Here is a 25,213-nt window from a genome sequence, read left to right as displayed (position 1 = left end):
TGCTTCTAAATGGTAAATGGTTGGCATTTATATAGTGCCTTTATCCACTGTATAATTGATGCTTCTCATTCACCCATTCATACACACACTCACACTAATACACCAACAGTGATTGGCTGGCAAGGCACCAACCAGCTCGTTAGGAGAAATTGGGGTTTGGGTGTCCTGCTCAAGGACACTTCGACACACCCAGGGTGGGATCAAACCGGCAACCCACTGAATGCCAGATGGCTGCTCTTACCTCCTGAGTCAATTTCGCCCCTGACAGGAATATTATTATACTAGGAATATTCCACAGGAAATACCCAGCGCCAGAAATTGACAAAAATATCTCTTTTATATGCATATCCCTGTAAGGACAAACTTTTTAGTGTTGATATTATTATTTAGAAGCCTTTCTGTTGTTTTTTGTAATGTTCACTGCTCTATAGAAAACATGTACTGCTAAATGCATTCATAGTATTAGCCCAGAGAAGAACTACTGCCATCGAACATGACCTTATAGCTGGAAAAATGCATTCTGTACAAACAAAAATCCACGTCACACTTGCCTTATCATTATCATCATATAAAAATGGCAGCAGACATCAAAAACAAGCATTTATTACTGAGCATAATCCACAGTTAAGAGCCAATCATTGATTCCAGCAACATCAAGCACATGAACACATTACAACACTCATCGCTCCATTTATTTCTGCTGCCTTTTTAGAACACAAACATGCGGGAGAGCCCCCAGGCCAGCAAGGCCCTGTCAGTGAGCCATAGAGATGGCAGTGCCAAAAAATAAATTAACATTCTGTTCACACATTTATGGGATGAAGTGCCACTCTGAGGATTTTTGCACCGAGGTCATTGTATTGTATTGACATGAATGCCTTGCCATGTATACAGCAAGATGCAACCTATGCCGCAATAATATGTTCACACTGTAGACCAGAGTATTTCTAGACTACAGTATTACATAAAGTCCCCTCCAAATGTATTGGAACAGCAAGGTCAATTCCTTTATTTTTGCCATACACTGAAGACAATTCAGTTTGAGGTCAAAAGATGTATGGTGGAGGAAGTGTCATGGCCTGGGCTTGCATGGCTGCTTCTGGATTGGGCTCACTAATCCTTATTGATGATGTAACTCACGATGGTAGCAGCAGGATGAATTCAGTCTACAATAACATTCTGTCTGCCAACCTACAGAGAAATATGTCCAAACTATTTGGGAAGAACATCATCATGCAGCAAGACACTGAGCCAAAACATACTTCCAACACAACAAAGGACTTTATTAGGGAGGAAAAAGAGGAAGGTTTCAGAATGGCCAAGTCAATCACCAGACATGAACCCATTTGAGCATGCATTTCACTGCCTGAAGAGGAGATTCTCAAACCCTAATATATTCAGTGTTTTACTAAAAGCAAAGGAATTGACCTTGTGGCTAAAATACTTTTGGAGGGGACTGTAATATGAGAATGGGTGACAGAATTCTCTATTCTGGCGGGTGAGAATAGGGTCAGAATACTTTGAACAAATCATTAACAAACTTTTTTTTTTGCCTTTACTGTATGCCTACATTAATATATGTGACACTACCAAGTCTACATGGATAGAGGCCCTCATAGCAGTCGGGGCAAAACTGCATGAGCAGTAGCCAAGATAACAGACTACTGTGTTGCAGTTGGGAAGGCTGGGTGTATATTAACAGATGATTCTAAAAACTGTGGCAGAGAAATCAGACATACGTAAATTCCTGGGCATACCAATTCCCAAAGGATGTTATGACATATAATGATAAATGATTATTGTTTACAGTATAACATAACAAAATGGCTAGATTCCATTTGTCTATTCAAAATCAAGAGTCAAGGGTGAGAATATACAGTCTTTTTGGCTGGAGCTGCAAATCCCGCACTCCCTGCTTCCCAACCTCCCTTAATCTCTCGTTCTTGGACCAAATACATGCTCGTAGATGGTTTCTGAAGGCATCCTATCGCTGCAATTTCGGTTTGCTTTATTCTCCCCAACTTCATCAGGAATGATTTTATGGCCATCTCCATGGCAACAGGGAAACCCCCCCCCCCCCACACACACACACACACCTGCCTGGGCAACCAGTAGTGACCCAGGTGCTCTCTCAGAAAAAGTGCTGGAGGGGAAAGTCCTGACTTGCGTGTATGTTCTAAAAACTGAAGGGCATAATTCTGCGGATATGCAGTACGGTTGCTTCGCATTTCCTTTGGAGGTGAACAAGCTGTGACCTTTAGGTTATTTAGCCATTTCCACTGCCACAGCCTTCCTCAATTTATCCTTCAGATATTCCACCTTCAGCCAGTCGTTCTTCAGCTCCTGCCACTCAAAGTACGGCACCTGAAAGGGCAAAAAAATAAAAATAAAAAAAAAATACAGAAAAAAAAAAAAAAAGAAAGAAACGGCACAATTAACTTTGCACTACCTACTACTGGACCGTGTTTCAGACATTCCAGCAGACTGCACCTCATTGACATTATTATTTTGTTTCTATGGTTAGTTGAGTATTTTACTAATTTTCCACCAAATTCCAGACCAAATTTTGAGAAGTATCTTTTAAGATATATTCTGCATCAGAAAGGAATATCTGATCTACAGCTAGGAAAAACCTGTTTCTTGTCTCTTTTTTCAATCTTAGCAATACACTGGTCTGAACCATTTCTGGTCTGAGTACTAGTAAAGGTGTATTTGTGCAGATGTGGGCAAAGTATTGTGGTAGTAACACACAACAACAAGCACAGATATGCTAGCCACAAACAGAATATGCCTGGGCCAAACAGTGCTCGCTCAGAGCCATTCAAAATTCAATTTGCGCAACATCAGATATCTCACAATAATTCACAGACTGTTTAGCTGTCCCTGTAACTAAGGTGCCACAACAACTACAGGCAAACATCTGTGTTTGCAAACTTCAGTTTAAATGGCATCATTTGCCCATGTTAAAATGATACTGGACATCCTTTTGTGAACCGTTTTCTACAGAAACTGCTGTTACAAATGTTGGCAGCGATCTAAATCGGACAAGGAAGGAACTGACATTGGGAGGCAAAATAGCTACATTTCAGCAAAGGCAGCCAAAAAAAGAATACTGCAGGTGTTCAATGTGGGGAAAAGCTGTAAATCTTTTCCTTCTATTTGATGCACAGAAGTTGTCCATCTATCTCTTTAACAGTTTGCCTTAGCTCTGGCACCTCGTATCAGTGTTGTTGATTTAGTTAAGCCAGCTTAACCTGCTGATAGGCAATTTAATCTCCATGTGCTGGAACTCACGACGTCGGCAATAATCCTATTCCACTGGACAGCAGGGAAACAGCAGGGAATGAGAAACATCAATGTATGTCACAGCCTAGATGGACTTGAGATCTTGAGAAATACATTAAGCTGTACGTGTAATATGTATTGGAAACCAAAGACCCGAGTGTGGCCCAGGCAGAGAAAAGCACAATCAATATATTTACCACAAGGTCTCAACCATACGTAAAACTTTGACTGCAGTCATAGAAAATTGCCATAAAAAAAATTATCCAATATATTTTCCATAACCTGTCTAGATTCCAAAAAATACTTCACTACCTCCATAAAAAAAAATGTATGCAACAATTTGCATTGAGGTTGTTGAGCAAATTCTAAATTGGGTATTATAATGCAAATGTCAGACTGAAAAAGCTAGTTTAAGCACCAATGTGGTTTTCCTTCATATTTAAAAGCTTAATTATAGACTTCAATATTCCCGTTAATATTCACAGAGACATTAAGCTAAATAATTATTGAATTATTATTGAATTATTTACTTTTTAAGAATTTCCAATCAAATATTGTGAGAAATCTTTGCACAAATTGTTGTTAAAGCAAATTATCTTAGTTTACCGACTCTGCTTCACTGGTTTAACCGTAAAAGCTGAGATGAAAACACAGAGGTGTGGTGGAAGTCTATGAAAATGAGTGCCAGTTTACAACTTCAGAGTCACCACAAATGACTGTAATAGCACTGGGACCAGGAATCAGACGATGTTGGTCAACTTTGGAAGGGGAAGTCAGAGTGGATGGCTTCTGGAATTTAGATGAGGTCCCATCACAGCCCTTCCGGGGTGTTTCCATGACACCTTTCTGACTGCCAACCTCCTCTAGTCTTCTGCTGACAAGACAGCTTGCGAATCAAAAAATGGGACGGTTCCCAAATTATGGCAGGGTCAACAGAAGGACCATGCGGGCGTCTCCATTTCGGAGCGTGTCCCAGACTCTTACGCAATGTCTTCTGGAGGAATGCTGCCCTGTGGTCAGCCAGGGCACCTGGGCTCACCGTGCCTCTGGCTGGAAAGCAGCTTGCCGGGGGGGGGGGGGATTATCCGGGGGAGTCGGAGGATAATCAGGGCTGCTCTCAGGGCTGACGCAGGCACCAGAGCCGATGGGAAAGGGCGAGTGTGTGAAAAGAAGGGATTAAACAAAAGCGTGACTCTTCTCTCGGACTGGTCAGTACAATGTGAGTGAAAATGATAACACACTCTTAGGCACACCCTTCTAGGACTGGTAGGACTGGGTATCATTTGGATTTGACCGATTGGTGCCATTTTGGAATCCACTTATCGATTTGGCTTCTTTTTCGATTCACACTCACTGCAGAAAGTGAAGAAACCTTTTAGAGGTATTCAATATTTAATTGAATACTGAATATTCAGTATTCCAGTAATTGAGTATTTAGTATTCAAACCATCTCAGTAACAGTCTTTGTTTCAGGTAGTTGACTCTCGTCTTTAGTAGTAGATGTTGAATAGTTTGTTGCAACTTCATAAAATTCTTAACTTGTGATTTTGTGCAGGTTGATCCAACAGGTTGATCTCCCTATCAAATAATTTAGCAATTCATTTGATAATTGATAGGTTTTGATGATAGTTAACAAATTAAACTGAATATATTTATTTTCCACAATGGATAAGTGAGGGGTTTTAACAGTTGGTGCACTTGTGTTCGGTATTCAGAGTGCCAAATGTTAAATAAGGGTGTTAAAGTGGCTGGATTCTGAAATCTACAATATTTCACCTTAAACTGTGGTTCAGTGTTCCCTGACAGAACACTGAACCCTAACCGCAATCTCAGGTTGTCAAAGACTATTCCATTCAAGTAGACATATCAGTATAAAAAATGTAAGGATGATATCCATTCCCACAAATGAGCTCTGTACATATCTCATGAAATAATGGGGTTGAAAAAAGTTTGCCCGTGTGATTTTCTTCTGTTGAAGATGTATCACAAGAATACATTCATAACCATTATTCTGCATAATGTTTTTAAATATAAGAATCATATTCTTATCCCTACTTGTCCCAGAAAGACACCTGAAAATGATGCCTCAGCAAAAGGCAGCCATTTTGTATGTAATTTATTTCGCAATAATTGGTATCTTGAGCTCTAGCTTCAGTTTTAGTCTTTAAAAATAGGTAAGAATTTAAAAATAGGTTAAAAAAAAAAAAAAAAAAAAAAATTATATATATATATAATAATAATTTCATGAAGAGATTTTGAGGAACAGGCCCGACAGCCTAGTCCATTTCCTGAAACTGAATGAGTTAAATGATAAAAGTTTGCAACAGTAAACTCTTCATCCAACAATCCCTCACCTCCACAGTAAGGAAGCCAGCCTGCTGCAGGTGGTGTTTCTGCATTGCGAAACGACCCATCAGCTCCTTACTTCTGGAGTTGTAGTAGGAGAATTCCCCAACCAGGAAGGCAATCCTGCAAACACATCACAGATTTATACACTGATGAGGTGTTCTTTACATTGTGATTTAACTGACATCAGACAAAGCAGCATGACAGTGAACACAAAGGAAGACATGGAGAAGCACACCTCAGATATATGGGTGCCTGTCAGCCAGTAGGCATAAACAATTCAATCAAATATTGAGATACCGCAGTGGAAGTCAAAAGGATCTAGCTTGGAGTGGGCGATAAGATGATTTCATATTGTCATCAGTACAATTTCAGCTGTGCTACGACTTTTCATGGAGATCATTTATTACATTTTTCTGAAACCAACTCTGGGTATGATGGCTCTCCTGCTAAAATCTGAAAAGCCTCAATTATAATAATAATTTAAAAAAAGAATAAAAACTGATTGTTACAGACATATTGTGCACCCCTCGTTCTAACCAATGAAATCTGAAAAGAAGCAACAAGTCATCGACGCCATGGGTAGCATTCTGTTTTGTGTGAAGTGTGCACGTTTGGGTGAAACTATACTAGCATTAGAAAGCATATTATTAGCATATCTTAGCATTTGTGTAACTGCTAGTTCAAGGTCATTGACTTAAACAGCCTACTTTTACTTAATAAAAAAGAGGGCTGCATAATAGTCCTGTCTGACTCAACTGCATTTGCCGTTGAAGAGGTTAAGCATTTCTGATTAAATCTCGGAGGTCTACTTTTAACACACTGACAATCACAGCTAAATTTTTTGAAGGGGAGGAAATAAATCTAAAAGCAGTTTGAGCCAGTCTGGGTTTCACAAGGAAAAGGTGAGCACCCAAGCAACAGGCGGTTTCCACACCAAGCTGTGGGCTACGGGGGGGCGGTCTGTAGCGTAGCAGTTAAGGTACATGACTGGGACCTGCAAGGTCGGTGGTTCGAATCCCGGAGTAGCCACAATAAGATCCGCACAGCCGTTGGGCCCTTGAGCAAGGACTCCAGGGGAGAATTGTCTCCTGCCTAGTCTAATTAACTGTATGTCGCTCTGGATAAGAGCATCTGCCAAATGCCATTAATATAATGTAATGTAATGTAATGTAATGTAGCTGTGCACTGTGAACAGGCAAGGGCCAACTACCGGAAATATCTGACTAACGCTAAACAGAAAATGTCCTGCCGCTGGATGACATTAAAGAAATGTCTATTTTCAGCAATATTCCAAAAAATAAATACTTCATATAATTACAGCTGGGATAGTAACTTTTTGGGTATCGTTCTTAGAAATGTACAGGTATTTCCATGGCTGATCTGATACTTTAAGAGACACTGAGGGTGGACCTCACCTATGGGCCCCGTAGGGCATGGGGGAACCTTTTCCACCCTCACAGAGGTGAGGGGCTTCGATGGCCAGCAGGTCCACGGGCTTGTTGTGTGAGTCTATAACCAGCTCCCCATCTGGTAAAACCAGGGAAAATCCAAGGACATTATATTCATTTTCATAAATAGCATATCTGCCACAGGATGTGCACAAAAGCGATCCCACAATGCATAAGTACAGCAAGGATTCAAAAACACTAGCACTCAAAAACAGCAAAGACTGAGGTCAACCCTTTCCACACCAACCCGACCTTACAGCTAATCAACTTGATTGCGATACTTTTGTTTTGAGCCCCTATTACAACTACTAAATTCTCAACTTTCTCAACCAAAGCCAAAACCCCTTGGGATCTGGGGGGACCCTCTTCATATTGGGCTGATGACTGAAAGGGTTAAGCCACTGAAAACAAGTCTCCAAATTCAAAAACGTACGTATGAACTTATTCCACTCAGTCAATCTCATCTTTAAAAATAACGTAGTTCCCAATAACCCAATATCATAATTTCTTGCACTTCACAGTTTGGCCCAAAACGATAATTAAACCACTAGTTTTGCCCCCACCTATTGTCCACCCGTATATGGTGTTGACCCCCGCGCGGAAGGACCCTCCGTTGCTCGTCAGGCTCCGCAAAACCTCCTTCAGGCTGGCCTGCAGCAGTGTGGGCCTGGTCTCCTGGGTTTGGGCTGGAAGATGGAGGCTGAGGACAGAGGAGGTTGTAGGAGGGGACAATTTTTCCAGCTGCGCGGTAGTAGCGATGTGGAGCAGCTTGAGTCTGTAATTCTGTGCCCGAGAGGGGTTTCCACCTGAAACCAAACAGGGTCAGAGGGAAAGAACCCGCCAGGGAAATGTTAGTGCACTTATTGGAATAAAAAGAAAATATAGATAAAATAACTAAGATCAGTCATTCGTCACTCAGACACACCTTTTAAGTGTACATTACTAGGTGACTTTATATGTATGTGAGGGTCTGTTGCCCGCGAAAAACAAGTCCATTGTTGGCGATTTCCTGTTTTTACCAACAAACCTCAAGTAATGGCCTTTCGGCAAATTCAAAGTATTCAAAGAATTCCAGTATTCCCCTATAACCCTGTATAAAATACAGCCTTTCCTGTTTTTGCAATTCAAATAATGACAAAACAAATTATTTCACACCAAACTGATTCAGAAAAGTGTCAGCAATCTATAAATGCACTTGTGAGCTTGCGTAGGAAGGGCAGTCTGCCAAGCTTTTGCCAAGATTGTCAGTGAATGACAGTGTAATGAGACAATGGGAATGCTTTGGCACCCTGTTATCACATATATGTAAATATGATGGTGACCGTGACAATTAGTCTATAAGCTCATCATTCTAGTCTCTGTCTGTTAGATTTGTTCACCCACACATCCGATCTTCTATAAAATTCACGAACATAGAACTGTTAGCATAATGTCACAGGCCATGACTTACCCAAAACATCCAGATCTCCAGGCCTATTTACAATTTCACCGATATTGTAAATAAGTAATCACTGAGGTTATATAACTAGACAGTTGCTTCTTGTCTGAGAAGCAACACATACTAAATGAACAAACTGCTACCAACTAATCATTAAACTAATCAACTAATCACCGACATTTCAAACATCTCTGAGAATCAAAATGTGGAGGAAGCTATATGTTAGAAGGTAGCAATGGTAAGGTAAATATTATATTAGGAAAGAACAACACCATAACCACAGAAAATGATTAACCAGCCTCCGGTCCTTTCTCTGACACGGTTGTAGACCCCCTTCACATCTGTGGCTATTTTTGAGCTTGACCTTTCAATAGAATTAATATCCCTTACTTTCTGGCTAGAAAGGTTAACTGGTAGTGAGGTGATACTTAAGTTTGTTTGGATCCATGGTGTGGTTTCAGAGCTTCTTCCCACAGACAGGAAAGATGGGTCCCCTGTGTGTGTAAGCCTAAAATACCTGTCATTGTAATATTTTTCTCACCAGTCCTCCTTCTGTAGGACAGTGATGGTGAAGGGTCAGGAAGAGGAGCTGAGGTCCTTTGTTTGAGGAACTAAGTTCATTTTTACTTCATGAGCTGGGTAGTTTGTAAAGCCAACACTACAAATACCCTCTTGGTGTTTTAAGCCATCTAGATTTTAATTACAATAATTTTGGATTTTGCAAATGATTAAGTCATTTTTATTTTTTCAATGTTAAAATGTATTCATTTATTTTAATGTATTTTATTCCGCCCACCTGCCCTCACCTGATGTGTGTGCCAGCACAGTGGTTGGGAAGCACTGCTTAAAGGATCAGTGAACACTGACACCCTCTGGTGAGAACGGGGATTGTAAACTTCCTGTGGGGGCTCATTGTCCAAATCTATACTGTTTCTGTCTTCACTATGCTGACCACAAGAGAGACGGGGAGTAGAAATGACAATGAATGCCCTTTTGCCTCTTGACTCAAAAGAAAAGAAACAATAAATAATTTTTGATGATTTTAAATTTGAATGCCTCCTTATCCTTCTGTACATCGTTTCATATTTGTACAGGACACAGTACATTACATTACATTATTGGCACTTGGCAGACGCTCTTATCCAGAGCAACGTACAACGAAGTAAAACGGATGCCGTCAACTTAACAGTGGCTATCTCCTAAAATCTCGTCCCAGCAGACTCCAGAATATAGAAATGTGGGCAGAGAAACACTCAGTGAGCACTTTATTAGGTATTTATTAGACTTATTAATTAGATTTATTGGTCTTCTGCTCCTGTAGCCCACCCACTGAAAAGGTTTGGCATGTTGTGTTCAGAGATGCTCTTCTGCATACCACTGTTGTAATGTGTGGTTATTTGAGTTGCTGTCGGCTTCCTGTCATCTTGAACTACCCAGGTTGTTCTCCTCTGACCTCTCCCATTAACTAGGTGTGTTAGCCAACAGAACCTCCCCACTAACTATTTACAGCAAATACGTGCAACATAGTGTTGGGTCCCTTACCTGTCAGGTTTGTCTGGAAGACAGGGTCAAGCACAGACTGCAGGTACTGGGGTTTTAGCTGCCGCAAAATGCACAGTGACCAGACCAAGTCCACCCGCAGGTATGGCTCCAAGTCCTGGACTTGCCCGTTCAGGGCCTCGTGCACCTGAGAGAGATTTCACTGGTCAACATCAGCAAGCAGCACACCCATTCCCACTCGTTTCACTCATCAGTAAACCCTTTAAAGGTCCCATATTGGACACCTTGCCAGTGTTTTGTTTTAGGTCCCGATATCCATAAGAAGACATTTGTGTAGTTTTAAGTATCAAAAACTCTATCCAGTTTAACATGTCCATTCTCTAGCCATTCTCATGAGCTTTACCAAGAACCGGCTGCTTTAGTGACTGTGTCTTTAAGGCTCAATATCAATTAACCTCTGTTCTGATTGGCTGGCTAGCTGCAATTAACTGAATGCTGTCTGTGCTGAGCGTTTGGATTTATTCCGGTTACAAGGTGGGCCGTGCTGAAACAAATGACTGCATTGTTGCGATGTCACTGCACTGAAGTCCAAATGGCACATTTACATTTTCTTCATAGGGATTGCGAAGATTTATTCGGAGACTGTGCGTTTTGATAGATTCACAGTGTTTGTATAGCACATTCAACATTTCCACAATACAGGACCTTTAATATGGTGAAAGAGGTCTGAAAATCCAGACACTAGCAATGCATTTAGAAAGCCTTCTTTATTTTACCCCTAACCCAGCCCAGACACCCAGCAAGACTCTTAATACATCTGACTGACATCTAGTGCCGTCAGCAAAATACTTTCACGTGCATTGGGAATTTCTCTTGAAATCTTTGCACCAGACTGAATGGACACAGTAGCCGTTCCCTCATAAAACTCCAACTCAGCGATGCCTTAACAATCATTGTTTTACTTTCATAATCAATTGTTTTTTCCAATTATTTTTGTGCAAAGGTTGGTGGAATAATTGCAGTGTTCCTCCCTGATGGCAGAAACTGGATGCGGCAGGAAAGGATCGATTAAACTTTTTGAACAGCATTGCATCTTTCAAGAAGTACATCTCTCCGTGTGAATTCCCCAGGAACTGCCCCGACTCTTAGCTACTACACCCATAGATCCAGTCACCTTGCTGAAGAACTCCTCAGTTTTGCTGGGTGGGAAGTTGAGTCGGGCGAGGGACAGCAGTAGGCTGCAGAGTTGCAGCGTGCTGTATGTCTCGCTGTTTTCCAGATAGTGCTGTGATGGTCAGAAAACAATATTTCTGTGACAACTGCAGCAAATATTACAGACATAAAAGATTGCATCTACAGTCATTAAAACATTAAAAGAGCTAAACATAACAGCATGTCCATCTCTAATATACAACGTACATAAAATGCTCTTCCTCTCACCACCTTGTAAAGAGAAGGATTCCCAATGCTAGAAAAATTGATTGAAAGTATTTGCCAAAAACATTTTTCATAACATTTATAAAAGTTGTAAACAGTCAGCAAGTGTGAGACAAACAGGATGATTGGAAATACAGCGTGGGTCACAAATGGGTTTGGAACATAATTGTGTATCTAAATTCAGATGGAAGGAGAAATTGAGATGTTGTGAGCTGAACATACATACTGCCACAGTTTCAGACAAAGAAAAACTGGACTGATTCTAGGATACAGTCTGAATTCAGAAACAATGGTAGCGATTTCTGTAAAAATGTTGTCTCTGCGGACTGATGGGGATTGGGGAGGGGGCGGGCAGAGAGGAGGGTGCCGACCTCACTGAAGCGCTCGAAGAGGTCGCACTCCAGCCACTTCAGGTAAGCCAAGGACTTGGCGCACCGCGTGACATCACTGGAGCTAAGCTCCGCCTTCCTGGGCAGCAGCTCTGCTGAAATCCGCTGGAACAACTGGTCCTGCTTGAAGTTTATCTTTCCTGACAGACGAAAGGGCGGATGGAAAAGAAGGCAGACAAAGAGGTAAGTCTCTCTACACCCAGAATAAAACCTGCTATGTACACTCACTGAGCGCGGTATTATGTAGGCCTGTACACCACCTGTAATGCAAAAGCCTTATCAGCCAAACATGTGGCAGCAACTCAATGCAGATATGGTTAGTCCGATAACCATCAAATAACCACGCGTTACAACAGTGGTGTGCAGAAGAGCATCTCTGAACACAACACGCTCAATTGCAATGTTCAGGTACCATTTCTCATCCAGACAAAAAAAAGCAAAAAAGCAAAAAGAAAATACAGAAAAGGAATGTTAAGGCACACACTTTTTTTACCTTCGAATATTTAGTGAATCATATATTCGAGTTGAAATATATTGAGCAGCGCTAGCAACTCCGGGTGACATTATTTATTTGCTTAGCGGAAGCCCTTACCAGAGTGACTTGTGTGGCTACCAACATTTACACAGCCACACGCTTATTGTGAAAAATGGCTAAAGTGCTTGAGGGTACATGGACTGTGCCAACCAGGGCTTTAATTCTGTAACCTCAAGGCTACAGGCTAAGCTGCTTAACCACTACATAATTGAATGTTTCAAGGTGGCAAATTCTCCTGGACTAAGCAGAATGAAGGCAGGGGCCGGACAGTATCACCAGTGCCGCCATCTTGCCTTTTTGTACCTACAGTATCGTACACGAAACCTTAAGCAGTGTTATCGCTCTATAATGGTCAGTGGGTCAAATTGATGCATCTCAACATCCCTTTCTAAATTCCAAACATCAGAGTTCAGAACGACCTTCATTCCCCATGTGCTCGGTTCTCCGACTACTGCAGTAGAAACATTTATTTATTGGTAAAGGGCTAGAATGGTGCTAGACAATCTGTTAAGTTGCTGACTAATCGTAGTCCTCACCGAAGGCATAAAGGACGTCCAGAAGCAGTGGGGTGCTGAGCTCAAGGGCTGGCTTCTGTTGGAGGTGGTAGGACAGTGCACGCAACAGGGGCACTGAACGTCGGCCCTGGGATGCCAATGACAGCGCCACTTTTCGGATGTCGTCCGCATCAAACTTCTCTGCAAGCTCCAGAGCCTGAGGGCGGGGGAGGGGGAGGGAGGGAGGGTGAGAGAGGCACAGATTAGATATATCCCAGGCCGTAACCAAGAAGTGTTGTAATATATCATTTGAAAATACTAAACGGGGGCCAATTCGACATTGACATTCGATTTTCCCAAGCAGACGGTAAATAAATGATTTCCCCAAACTGGACACTGCACAAGATTTTTGCCACAGACTACAGAAAACATACAATTACACTACAGGTGAGTGGAGCAATACTATCTCTGTCTGTTCAGCCAACAAAATGAACAAATAATGCAGGTTATGGCTTAAACTAGAGGTTATGCAAAGCAGAGAAAGTTTTCTAGCCAATTGGAATTTCAGTTTGTGCTTTAAAAACTGTTAAAACATTTACCACGCAATTGAACACCGAAACATTTAAACATTAAGTATATTAAAATCTTTTTCAATCTGTATTAACATTAACCTAGAACACCAACTACATTTTGAAATCATTTCCATCTGAACAATGCTATTGCAAGCAGACCTGGGTCAAATAGGTAATCGTTTGGGATTCAAACACACTTCTGTGTTCGAACTGATCTTGTCTGGTGTAACTGAGCCAACCAAGAGGACCAGAAGACAGGATTTTCACTATTTGAGAGCATCTAAAAGGTTCTTGTTGTTGTCATTATACTGTTCTTCCAGAAGTCAATGGCCTCATATCAACCCCAACAGGCAAGTATGAAGCTTGACTTGCATTTCCAGGATTTTATCAGTGGGAAGTAACTCATTTCAGTTGATCGCTCTCTTCTTCATGTGACTCACAGTCTTTTCTGTAGTAACATTGGGTCTCCTTACCAACAAATGACAAAATAGAAAATCTCATCAACATCACTGGTCAACGCATCCCCCTTCTGTCAGCCACTATTTACCTACCCGACACATGCTCAGCATCATTTAAACCCCTCTGTGGAAATGCCACTAACGGCCGCAGGCCTCACCTTGTCCTCCAGCTTGTCCATGAACGTGGGAGACAGATGCCCCACCCGAGCTATGAGCACGCTGGCCGTTCGGGCGTCGGCCAGCTCCGTCCAGCGCAGCTCCAGCTGTTTCAGCAGGTGGTTCTGCAACTGCAGCATCTGCCCCTGCGGGGCTTCCAGGGTGCCGACCCAGCCCATCAGAGTGGCCAGCTGCTTGTAGGAGAAGCGCCGCAGCCGCCACAGGGCCTCCGTCACTATCGCGTTCATCAGCTTCCCTTCCTGAGCCACGCCCAAGAGGAACAACGCCCGCACCACGGCCACCAGATTGCCGTTCCACACCGTCGAGACCTAGGAAGGTTGGGCGGATACCGGCGGCAGGCGGCGTTAAAGGAGGAGGAGTGGATGAAAACACGTACGAGCAAATTCCACTTATTCATGGTTTTAATGACCATTTCCTGCCCTCGCATATGTGAACAGCAGAAAACCCTGTAGTTCATTCAACTAAACTCTGGTCTAAAAGTGATGAAAATGGCCGAATTGAATAGTTCATGGGGCATGTCTCAGCTAATGATATTAGCAACTTGTTTATCGATTCACAATGAGAATGTCCTCTCAGATGACTTTCATTTACAAATAAACTGACACTAAAAATATGTTTACTTTTGATATGAACCCCCCAGAATTGGTACTCAGTGGGGGGAAAAAGTGAATTTTCAGGGCCATATATCTCCAGATGCACACATCTACATACATAATTATCCCTACAAGCAAATTTAGAAAGATTTAGGGCTTCCCCTTACAAGATTATGGATCTCTAAACATTTATTTCCATCGCAACACCTGGCAAACTTTAAATGGCTCTACCAGCAAAACAAAACTGAGCACAAATATTCAGTATTTCTGTATCTCATCATTATCTAACAAAAGATCCAAGAAGTTCTGTGGTGTGACCTCCTAGAGTTTGCATAGAATGGCCCATAATGCACTTATAGGCAGATGCTATTCAGAACTTTGATGCCACAATATTAAATTACATAGTCATTTTGCAGATGCTCTTATCCAGAGCGACATACAATCCCTACCTCCCTGTGAAACTTAATTGTTGTCTCTGTGACTTGTGTATCAGTATTTTAGTTGGCTAGGTAAGCAGTGTTTGGATAGTTAACTTTGGTGACTTTTGCTCTGTTTGTTTGTTTGTTAAAAAAAAAAAAAAAAAAAAAAAAAAATGGCCCTTGTCCTTATCTTTGTTGTACAGGTAGCAGTTGAAATTGTACTTACCTCTAGGGTCTTTCAGCGAACTTATCCCTGGTTATGGGTATGCACTTTGTTGTAAGTCGCTCTGGATAAGAGCGTCTGCCAAATGCCAATAATGTAATGTAATGTAATAAAGTGCAAATCAGAACCCGGGACAAGTGCACTGAAAACCCTTGAGGGAAGTACAATTCCAAGTCCTAGAGTGATCATACAGATAAACCTTGAAGAGTAATCACATTACTTTCCAGGTAGCAATAATACAGTTGGCAGCTAGAACACCCCAAAAAGTAAAGTAATTAGATGCAATGCAATTATTAGATATAGCATACATGGCTAATTGTTACAGTGAGATAGGGAAAGGCGCTCAGGAAGGTCATTCCACCAGAATGGTTGCAGAAGGCAAGGAGGATGTAAGTGTCTCCAAAGCATTCACACACATTTTTGAGTCTCTCACTCACGCACGCACGCACGCTGAAATGCTAGTTGTAAGAATGTGTGTAAAGTAATGCAATTTGTCTTTGTTTTCAACTACTGTTATGACTGTTTACTTATATTTGTAGATGTTTTGGAAGCAAACAAAACTTTCAGTCCATTTGCCCAAGTTTCCGGGGCCCTGTGTATGTAAACTGTAATAACGCAGTACAATCCTTTATCTGATTGGTTATGGGTTTGCACTTTGCACTTTGTTGTATGTCGTTTGCCAAATTCCATTAATGTAATGTAATGTAATGACTGGTGAGAATGTTGACGTTGTTGAGAGTTGGTCCCCAGGTGCTGCATTGTGCCTACCCACAGCTGCAAACACAACAAGGATGGGCCGAATGCAGTTAATAGAAACTACCTCACAGGGTTCAATAAATAATATTTATCACTTATCTATCTTTGTTTTTGGGAACCACTGACCAAGCCAGTGGAGAACGAGTCAGGTGTACAGTAAATGCCAGTACCCTGCCTGCTGCACTACTGTGTTGCCCAGCTTACCTCAGAAGAAACCGTGCATAACAATTTTGTCATTCTGGGATCCTGTAGATAATGGGAGCAGTCCAAGACACCATTTTCCACCGAGAGCCTTGCCAGCTTGATGATGCAAATGGCAGCCTGGTTGCCACTACGGCCATCGTCATTCCAGAACTGCAAGACTTCCTGTGGGCTACTGGCCTTTTGAATATGTTTTTCTAACACCGTTTCCAGCACAAAGGTGCTATTATTGTCGTGGTCCACTTTCATCAGGGGGCGGCCGTCACACATTCTCCTCATCTGGGAATGCAGCTGTGGCCCTAAGGACTGAGAGGCAAGCAGAGGAGGAAGGTAGGCAGTCGCTGAAGAGGCACTGACAGGGCACCACGTCCCCAGGAGTCGGGCCCAACGGCCCAGTAATCTGGTGGTCATCTGGAACGTTGCGACTGATCTCACAAGCGGAAAACCGACTCCAACATCTCACACCACCTAGACACTAAAGCACAAACATATGGGACTCAGAAAACAACCACATTGGCCAGATCTATGGTGTTGACCTGTTCTTACACAGAAGCCATCAGATCACTTGTGTAAATTAGTACATAGTTAAATTAGAACATAGTAGTTAAATTATCAATCACTGGACAGTCTTCATATTAGTCGATTATATCAATCGATCCATCGTAGAAAAACGTCTGTAATTAACTGGTGGTAGCTAGCTCATTTTCGTCAACTAACCAAATAACCCGGAACAATAAGCTAGTATCTTTAACAATGGTACGCAGAGTGTCCAGAAAATCGCTGAATCCTGAATTGTATCTATAGCAGACGCTGAGCAACACTATTAGTTATTTTCCAGGTAAAGAAAGCTTACAAGACATTCTCCGAACTAATCATCGCCAAACGTGAATCCTGACCTTGCCGGTGGCTAACTCTGGATAGAAGTAGCAATGTTGTGCAAACTTTGCAATGTGTCAATAATAATTGACATCTTCTACACAGAATCACACTTCTTTCTATGTTACATAGATAGCTAGTCTTAAGGTCAAGTAACTGTAACTAAAATTCTTAACTCACCCTATTTAGGCTATTCCAATAATACGCGCAGGCGACATTCACATGCGAGGACCTGGTAGCAGATGTCGCAACAAATCTACGTCATTGTTGCGCTCAAGTCACGTGACTGTGCTCGGACGTCGAGATTTGCCCACGGCAAGGCTATTCTTCTTCTTCTTCTTCTTCTTCTTCTTCTTCTTCTTCTTCTTCTTCTTCTTCTTCTTCTTCTTTTAGTTGTGTAGACTGGCGCGGTCAGCGCATTGCTGCCTTCTCCCGGTGTGGAGAATCCCTGCTTTATACCTTGTTGTCAGGAACTGGATAACTTCTTTTTTTTTTTTACTATGGTCGTTACACTTAATTTATCTACCTCCACATTAGTCAGCTCCTTAAATAAGGTCCTTCTCTCCTCTTCATACATCTTACAGTGCAGCAAAACATGCAACACTGTCTCTACCTCTCCACATCCCTCACATTTCCCATCCTGGTTTTTTAATGAGAGCCATACTACTCCCCAATCCACAATGTCCCAGTCACAACCTAGCTATCTTAACCTCATCCCTCCTGCTCAGGTTTTCTTTCCTCTTCCTTTTGATACTAGGCTGAATACCAAAATACTGCCTCCCCCTGTTCTCCTCCTCCCATTCCTTCTGCCATTTATTATTCAGCCCCTCTCTGATTAAACTCCCACACTCAAAGCAGCTGTAGGGCACAGAGACATCTCCAGACTCCCTCCCTAAAGCTGCCTTAGCAGCCCTATCTGTAGCCTCATTCCCTTCCACCATGAACTGGCACCGAAAGGAAGCCCACCCTTCCTCCCTGCCTCACTACTCTATGTAGTTGGGTCATAATTTCCCCCATTAAGTTAGCAGAGCCACCAGCTCCGTGGTAAAAACTGATACTCCGTCTGTCAGCCACCTGCTCTGACTGACCCCAAGCTGGGGAATACTCCCAAACCCTGAGCTTCTACTGTCAGGCTCCCCAGACCCATCTGTAAACACCTGCAGATATCCACCCCCCAAACTCTCAGCAAATGCTCCTCCACTAACCAAGCAGGACCTCTTGCTTCCTCCTCCTCTTGCTTCCTCCTCAATGCATCCATGATTGACATGTCTATTTCTGGTTCTGCCATTAGTCATGGAGGAACTTCAGACCACCAGACAGGGGAACCCCCCCCCATCATGACTTTGAATGCACAGGGTCTTTAATAAAAATGCAGAATAAAGGCTGCATATAATAAACAACATGGATAATGATCTATATTTTATGTTTAAATATAGAGGAAAACAAAATATTTCAATACATTTACTCTCATGTTTCAATGTTTTAAATTTAGTAATCTATTTTTTTCTTCAGAAAACAGCTGGTGTGAAAATTATTGTGTCATTCCATCACTTTCTGTTTCACTAAAGTATAAAAAATGGGAAAAGCCAAAGAACTGCAAAGCGCACAGAACCTCAGTGACCCATCACCTTCAACCTGGAGCATTTCCACAGAGGGGTTTAAATGGAGACTTTTTTGACATAATAGAAGTGTCTTGTATGACAAAAACCTGTTGCAGTGAAAATATTGGAAATAATATATTTCGTCTAATTTTAATTGAATGTCCCTAAACTGTATAGAGCTCAGGGAAGCCATCATTTAATGTTCTTGTTTGAGGACACAGGGTTTCAGGAGGATAATGATATGATGTGAGATGCATCTGCAAAGCATCATTAGTTCAGTGGTATAATGCAGTGGAGTTGGGAGATAGGGTGGGTTTGGGAGAGATACTATGAGGCGAGATATTACTTTCATACCGATATGCAGGTCGCACTTGTCTCACATGAATCTTTGCAAGTTGGATTTGGCTGGGGGCGACCTGTAATTGATCTAAAGTTTGTTTACATTACTGGTCAGTGGCAGTGGGAGCATAGTCCACCTTTGTAATCTTGAATAATGTGCATTGCACTGCCTGGATGAATTCTGGGACATCCTTTGCGCAGCAAGCTGATCCCATGAGTACATTTGAAATAATGCAGTAATGAATATAATAAGTACTAAATATAATTTTGGTTGTTCTGATTCACCTTTCTTCATGCATTATTTCTGACATGTTTAGGACTGACATACACTCTGTGAGCACTTTATTAGGTATTTATTAGACTTATGGGTCTTCTGCTGCTGCTGCAGCCTATCCACTTAGAGGTTTGATTCTTTGTGTGTTCAGGGATGCTCTTCTGCATACCACTGTTGTAATATGTTACTATTTGTGTTACTGTCACCTTCCTGTCAGCTTCAACCAGTCTGGCCCTCTCTCATTAATCATGTTTTTGCCCACAGAACTGCTGCTCACTGGATGATTTTTGTGTTTCGCACCATTCTCGCATCATTTTCTGGAGACTGTTGTGTGTGGAAGTCGCAGGAGATCAGATCAGCAGTTTCTGAGATACTCAAACCATCCTGTCTGGCATCAACAACCACGGTCACAGTCATCAATCACATTTCTTCCCCATTTTGTCATTTCGTCTATACAACAGCTGAACCTCTTGGCCTCTGGATGCCTTTATGCATTTATTTGCTGCTACATGATTGGCTGATGTTTACATTAACAAGCTGGTGTACAGGTCTACCCAATAAATTACTCATTGAGTGTATACTCACTTAAGTATGGGTTATATAGTCATACAGTTACTCTAGATAGCCACACGATGGCACCATTGAAATAAAAATCAAAATAAATGTGTGGCAATGAATGCCACATGCAGTTAAATGCTATTAAGAATTCAATTTCTAATAGAGTCCAATATGCAACAAGATTACAGTGAATACAATTTGTCCATTTAGTGCTATATATGGATATGTCTTTGGATTTAATTCACTTGGAAAGGAAGACCAGCACACACATCTCAAAGCTATAATATCTCAATATAAAAGAAATGCCCAATAATTTCAACATTTTGAAATAGTGGAAAATGACCAGAATTGCAACAGGTTATTTATAATATAGACTTGACTGTTTGAAATAAGGGTATGGTTTGATATGTGTTTGACTTTCAGCAGATTAAAGAAAAAACTTTATAGCTTAAAAGGCCAAGACGTTCAATATAGTTACTAATCCCTTTAAAGTAATTAAGTCTCCAATGGAGACCAGAGTCAATGTTTAATATTAGCCTTAGTGACCTACAGCGCCTTTGTGTTCAAATTAAATTATCTCCACATTCATTGAAATCACTTGAGTGCTATCGACTGGGAGTGTATAAATAAACATTTTTATCATTCCTTGTCTGATTGTTGTAGAATGGAGAAAAATTTAAACTTGGTGGTTCATTTTCTTTCATGGTTCGAAGTAGAAAATGAAATAAAATAAGCTAATAAAGTTTATATGTCAAAATCAGAGCTTTGGCTCAGCTAAAATAAAAAATTTTCTTTACAACAAAATCTATGATGGCCTACCAGGAAGGATATCACTTTTTCATTGTTAATGTTTTTTCATGACATGTTTTGGAATGACTGAAATCTACTGACTGCACACTGACTGGGTGTTGGCACTGGGTAGGAGTTAGGTATCACATTGGCTGTCTCTCTTGGCACTGTGTAGGAGGTCGGTAACACTCACTACTTGTGTGGTTACTGTTAAGCATCACACTCACTGCGTGTTGACACTGTGTAGGAGTTGCTGTAGGTATCACACAGACTGTACTGTGTTGACACTGTGAAGAAGTTGCTGTAGGTATCACACAGACTGTACTGTGTTGGCACTGTGTAGGAGTTGCTGTATATATCACACAGACTGTACTGTGTTGGCACTGTGAATACGTTTCTGTAGGTATCACACAGACTGCACTGTGTTGGCACTGTGAAGAAGTTGCTGTAGGTATCACATAGACTGTACTGCATTGGCACTGTGTAGGAGTTGCTGTAGGTATCACACAGACTGTACTGTGTTGACACTGTGTAGGAGTTGCTGTAGATATCACACAGACTGTTCTGTGTTGGCACTGTGAAGAAGTTGCTGTAGGTATCACACAGACTGTACTGTGTTGGCACTGTGTAGGAGTTGCTGTAGGTATCACACAGACTGTACTGTGTTGGCACTGTGTAGGAGTTTCTGTAGGTATCACACAGACTGTACTGTGTTAGCACTGTGAAGAAGTTGATGTAGGTATCACACAGACTGTACTGTGTTGACACTGTGTAGGAGTTGCTGTAGGTATCACACAGACTGTACTGACACTAGGAGATAGGCAAGATAGGTAACACTGTCTGTGCTGGCACTGTGCATGTGTTAGGTGAATACAGCCTGCTTCCTTTTTCCAGTGGCAGTGGGCAAGCATATGCAGAATCCCAGATGGTGTGTCCAATTGTCGGGGACCCTTGGGCCCTAAATGACAACTGAAACCCCCCTTTGCCAATATCCTTTTTTATTCCTGGTCCCCAGTGGAAAGCCTCTATAATAGTGCTTCACCCACACTTGTACAACACGTTTACTCAAATAGAAGTTTCTTGCACATCATTTAATTTCCAGATGAAAGTTCACACTATTTAGGTCTTGAACATCTAAGTTAATTTTAACAACCAGCACAGGGAGTGTAAACTGTAAAACATGCCCAGTTTATATCTGGAGGAATTTGCATTTGCATGAGGACTGAAGTCTGGCTGTGAGCATGCGGGGCCTCATCAGGCTTTCAGTTCCCCGATAAAAGTAATGACACGAGTGGATATTTTCGGTGAGCAGCCGCCAGAATCTCATGTTCCTTGAAGCAAAGCATTCTTGAATAAGACAATTTATGCATGATTTGGAAAAATGATCACGTTCACTGGTCAGAAAGCGCACATAGAATCATTAGGCACATGTTTCCTACACAGGAAAGAACATATCTATGAAAACAAATTCAGGCATAATATGAAGCCAGGGGTTAGAATTTTAAATTTTTATTGATATGGAATATTGCAACCATCGTCAGCTGAGAATTATAAGGCTCTAACTGACATAAAAAAAAGATTTAAAAAAGGGTTCGTGTAATTTATATGCTGTTTAAAGGGCATTAAATACATGTGTGAAGTTTTCTATAAAAATACTGTTTCAAAGTATGAAAAAATGCTACATTTATCTACTTGGAGCCCATTCACTTTGGAATCTTTGAAGCTCAATATCTCAAAACTCTCAGAATGCAGATAGAACCTTATAATTCTCAACTCATGCCATGGGCTCTTTAAGCCTCAGCATTAACGCCTTCCAGTCCAATGCCCAGAGTTTACTATCATCTCCATCTTCTCCTCACTCACACATTCTGTCTTATGCTCATTCCAATGAACCACCTGCCCTCAGGAATCAACCTCCTTTGGCTCTTTAAAACAATATGTCCTTTTTGGCTTAAACTTGTGCCTCTTCCCTCCGCTATACATATCTCCATTTCCTTCAGCAAGTTTAGCTGTAACCTCCAAATTGACACACGTCATGTGACCTCACATATGTAACTTCTTCACACTGAATTAGCTGGTGACACTACTATGCGCATATCAGAGCAGGGTTCGGTGGAATGTGGGCGGTAGTTTAGATGTCGGGCTAAAATCGAGCCCTGTCCCTTTTTGTCCTAACATCTTAGTCATTACTGGATTTCTGGTGTTTTATGATATTATTTCAGTTTTAGTGTATGTTTTCGATTGGCCCAGACTGTTTTTATGTGCAATAATGGATACTTTAAAATTTTACAGAAGTTTCTGAGCACCTGGCTGGCTGCCAAAAGGTTTTATGTATAAAGCAGATGCATGGGTTGCATATAAAAATGTATCTTAGATCGTTTTTTTTTAAAAAACCTTTATATAGTGCCTGTAGTCATTTTCTTCTCAGGTCGCTTGCAGCATAGTTCCATTTGTAGTATTAAAAAAGTTTAGTCACTATGTAAGACATGACCTAACTGGATAGTGTTACTGTCATAAAATGGTGACTCAAAATATGATGAATAAGACATTCATGAAAATTATGCATATTGTCCTGTTGTGATGACACACACTGTAACGATCTCATTGTGTAAACCAGACCGGCGAATCCGGGTACTTTGAAGAACTTTGGAGTACACGCCCCTTCTCGGGAGTAAGTATAACATTGCGGGAATAGGATATTTTCCCTAAATGAGCTATAGCTTTTGACAACGAAATCCAATGTTTTTTTTATTATATGGCTATACAGTACTGCGCAAAAGTTTAGGCAGCTGTAAAATAAGAATGCTTTCAAAAATAGAAATGTTAATAGTTTATTTTAATCAATTAACAAAATGCATGAACAGAAGAAGTGAATGAATAGAAGAAGAATCTAAATCAAATCAATATTTGGTGTCACCACCCTTTGCCTTCAAAACAGCATAAATTCTTCTAGGTATAATTGCACCCGGTTTTTGAGAACTTGCCACAGTTCTTCTGTGGATTTAGGCAGCCTCAAATGCTTCTGTCTCTTCATGTAATCCCAGACAGACTTGATGATGTTGAGATCAGGGCTCTGTGGGGGCCATACCATCACTTCCAGGACTCCTTGTTCTTCTTTATGCTAAAGATAGTGCTTAATGACATGGGCTGTATGTTTGGGGTCATTGTCCTGCTGCAGAAATAAATTTGGGGCCAATCAGATGCCTCTCTGATGGTATTGCATGATGGATACATATCTGCCTGTACTTCTCAGCATTGAGGAGACCATTAATTCTGACCAAATCCCCAACTCCATTTGCAGAAATGCAGCCCCAAATTTGCAAGGAACCTCCACCATGCTTCACTGTTGCCTGCAGACACTCATTCTTGAACCACTCTCCAGCCCTTCGGCGAACAAACTGCCTTCTGCTACGGCCAAATATTTCAAATATTTATTTTCAATATCGTAAAAATGTCAACATGGTATGGAAATGCTCAAAACACTTTCAGCTTGTTGGACATATAATTTAAAAAACATTGGATTTTGTTGTCAAAAGATATAGCTAATTTAGGTCAAATATCCTTCTCCTGCAATGTTATGCTTACCCCCGAGAAGGGGCGTGGCTATGGATGTGACGTGTTGCCGGTCTGGTCGATTTAGAATTATGATGCACAAAGAATGTTGGGAATCATTACAACAGTAAATAGTTTTTTTTTTTTGTCTCCAATACTCATTTTCATATTTCATCCCCTGCCCTTGAGAGTCTGTACAGGGGTTGATGATTTTCAGATGAATCAAAACCAAGTCTAGTGGAGATTTTTTGCCACTGTTCTGTTCTGGCTTGTGTCCTCCAGTACTTCTGAGACCCTTGTTACCCCGGGAGAAGTGCCACCTTGACTTCTCAGTCTCAGGAGTAACAAAGGTCTGAATGGCCATTAATGTAATGGAACAGTCCCCCAGGGTTCAATGCTCGGTCCCCTTCTATTCTCCCATTGCTCTTCTCCCACGGTGCATGGCTTTTACTGTAAGCTGTCAGGCATAATGAGTATGTTTAACAATGTATGCAATAGTTATATTTTAGGGTTACTATTTGGGTTTAGGGGGGAAATGAGGATAATGACTTATTTAGACTATCCCAAAGAAGTCAATGAACTTATGGTCAACAGCCCCCTCTTTTTGTCAGCGTGCAGAGCTTGGTGAGAACAACTCAGTTCTCTGAGAGAATCCTGGCCTAATCACAGGAAAAAAAAGTAGTTTGGGTGAAAGAGCCCACTGGCTCTGACATTCTTCCTCTGGGTTCTTAAAGTGAAGTTAATTAAAGGCTCAATGAAATACCACAAGCACAGCAGCTTGATAAGCCATTGTCCTCAAAAGAGAGGAGATTGACACATTGTGCCTCATCTTTCAGACAGGGTCAAATAAATAAACTCACCTTGTCGTAACACGCTGTAGAGGTAAATAAATGCATTTGTCATGCTGTATGACGGTTATAAACAGCCGCGGTTTTCACCGGATGCAAACT

At 41.4% G+C, this 25,213-nt stretch overlaps 1 protein-coding gene across 1 annotated transcript; it reads right to left on the bottom strand.

Annotated features, from left to right (window-relative positions):
- Positions 1–587: 587 nt before the first annotated feature.
- tbrg4 (transforming growth factor beta regulator 4) lies at positions 588–17,469 on the bottom strand. Its single transcript, XM_061218843.1, has 11 exons — positions 17,331–17,469; positions 16,278–16,749; positions 14,064–14,390; positions 12,918–13,092; positions 11,829–11,986; positions 11,195–11,305; positions 10,063–10,207; positions 7,646–7,888; positions 7,050–7,161; positions 5,640–5,754; positions 588–2,364 (listed from the first exon to the last, which is right to left on the bottom strand). Exons 2-11 carry the CDS (start codon positions 16,683–16,685, stop codon positions 2,263–2,265), a joined length of 1,896 nt encoding a protein of 631 aa, XP_061074827.1. The 5' UTR covers positions 16,686–16,749; positions 17,331–17,469; the 3' UTR covers positions 588–2,262.
- Positions 17,470–25,213: the final 7,744 nt, after the last annotated feature.

Source organism: Conger conger, chromosome 1 (assembly GCF_963514075.1).
Source record: "Conger conger chromosome 1, fConCon1.1, whole genome shotgun sequence".
In the NCBI taxonomy this organism is placed as follows: Eukaryota; Metazoa; Chordata; class Actinopteri; order Anguilliformes; family Congridae; genus Conger; species Conger conger.
Note: the sequence above shows the minus strand (reverse complement) of the source record. Positions and strands in the feature narration are given on the sequence as shown.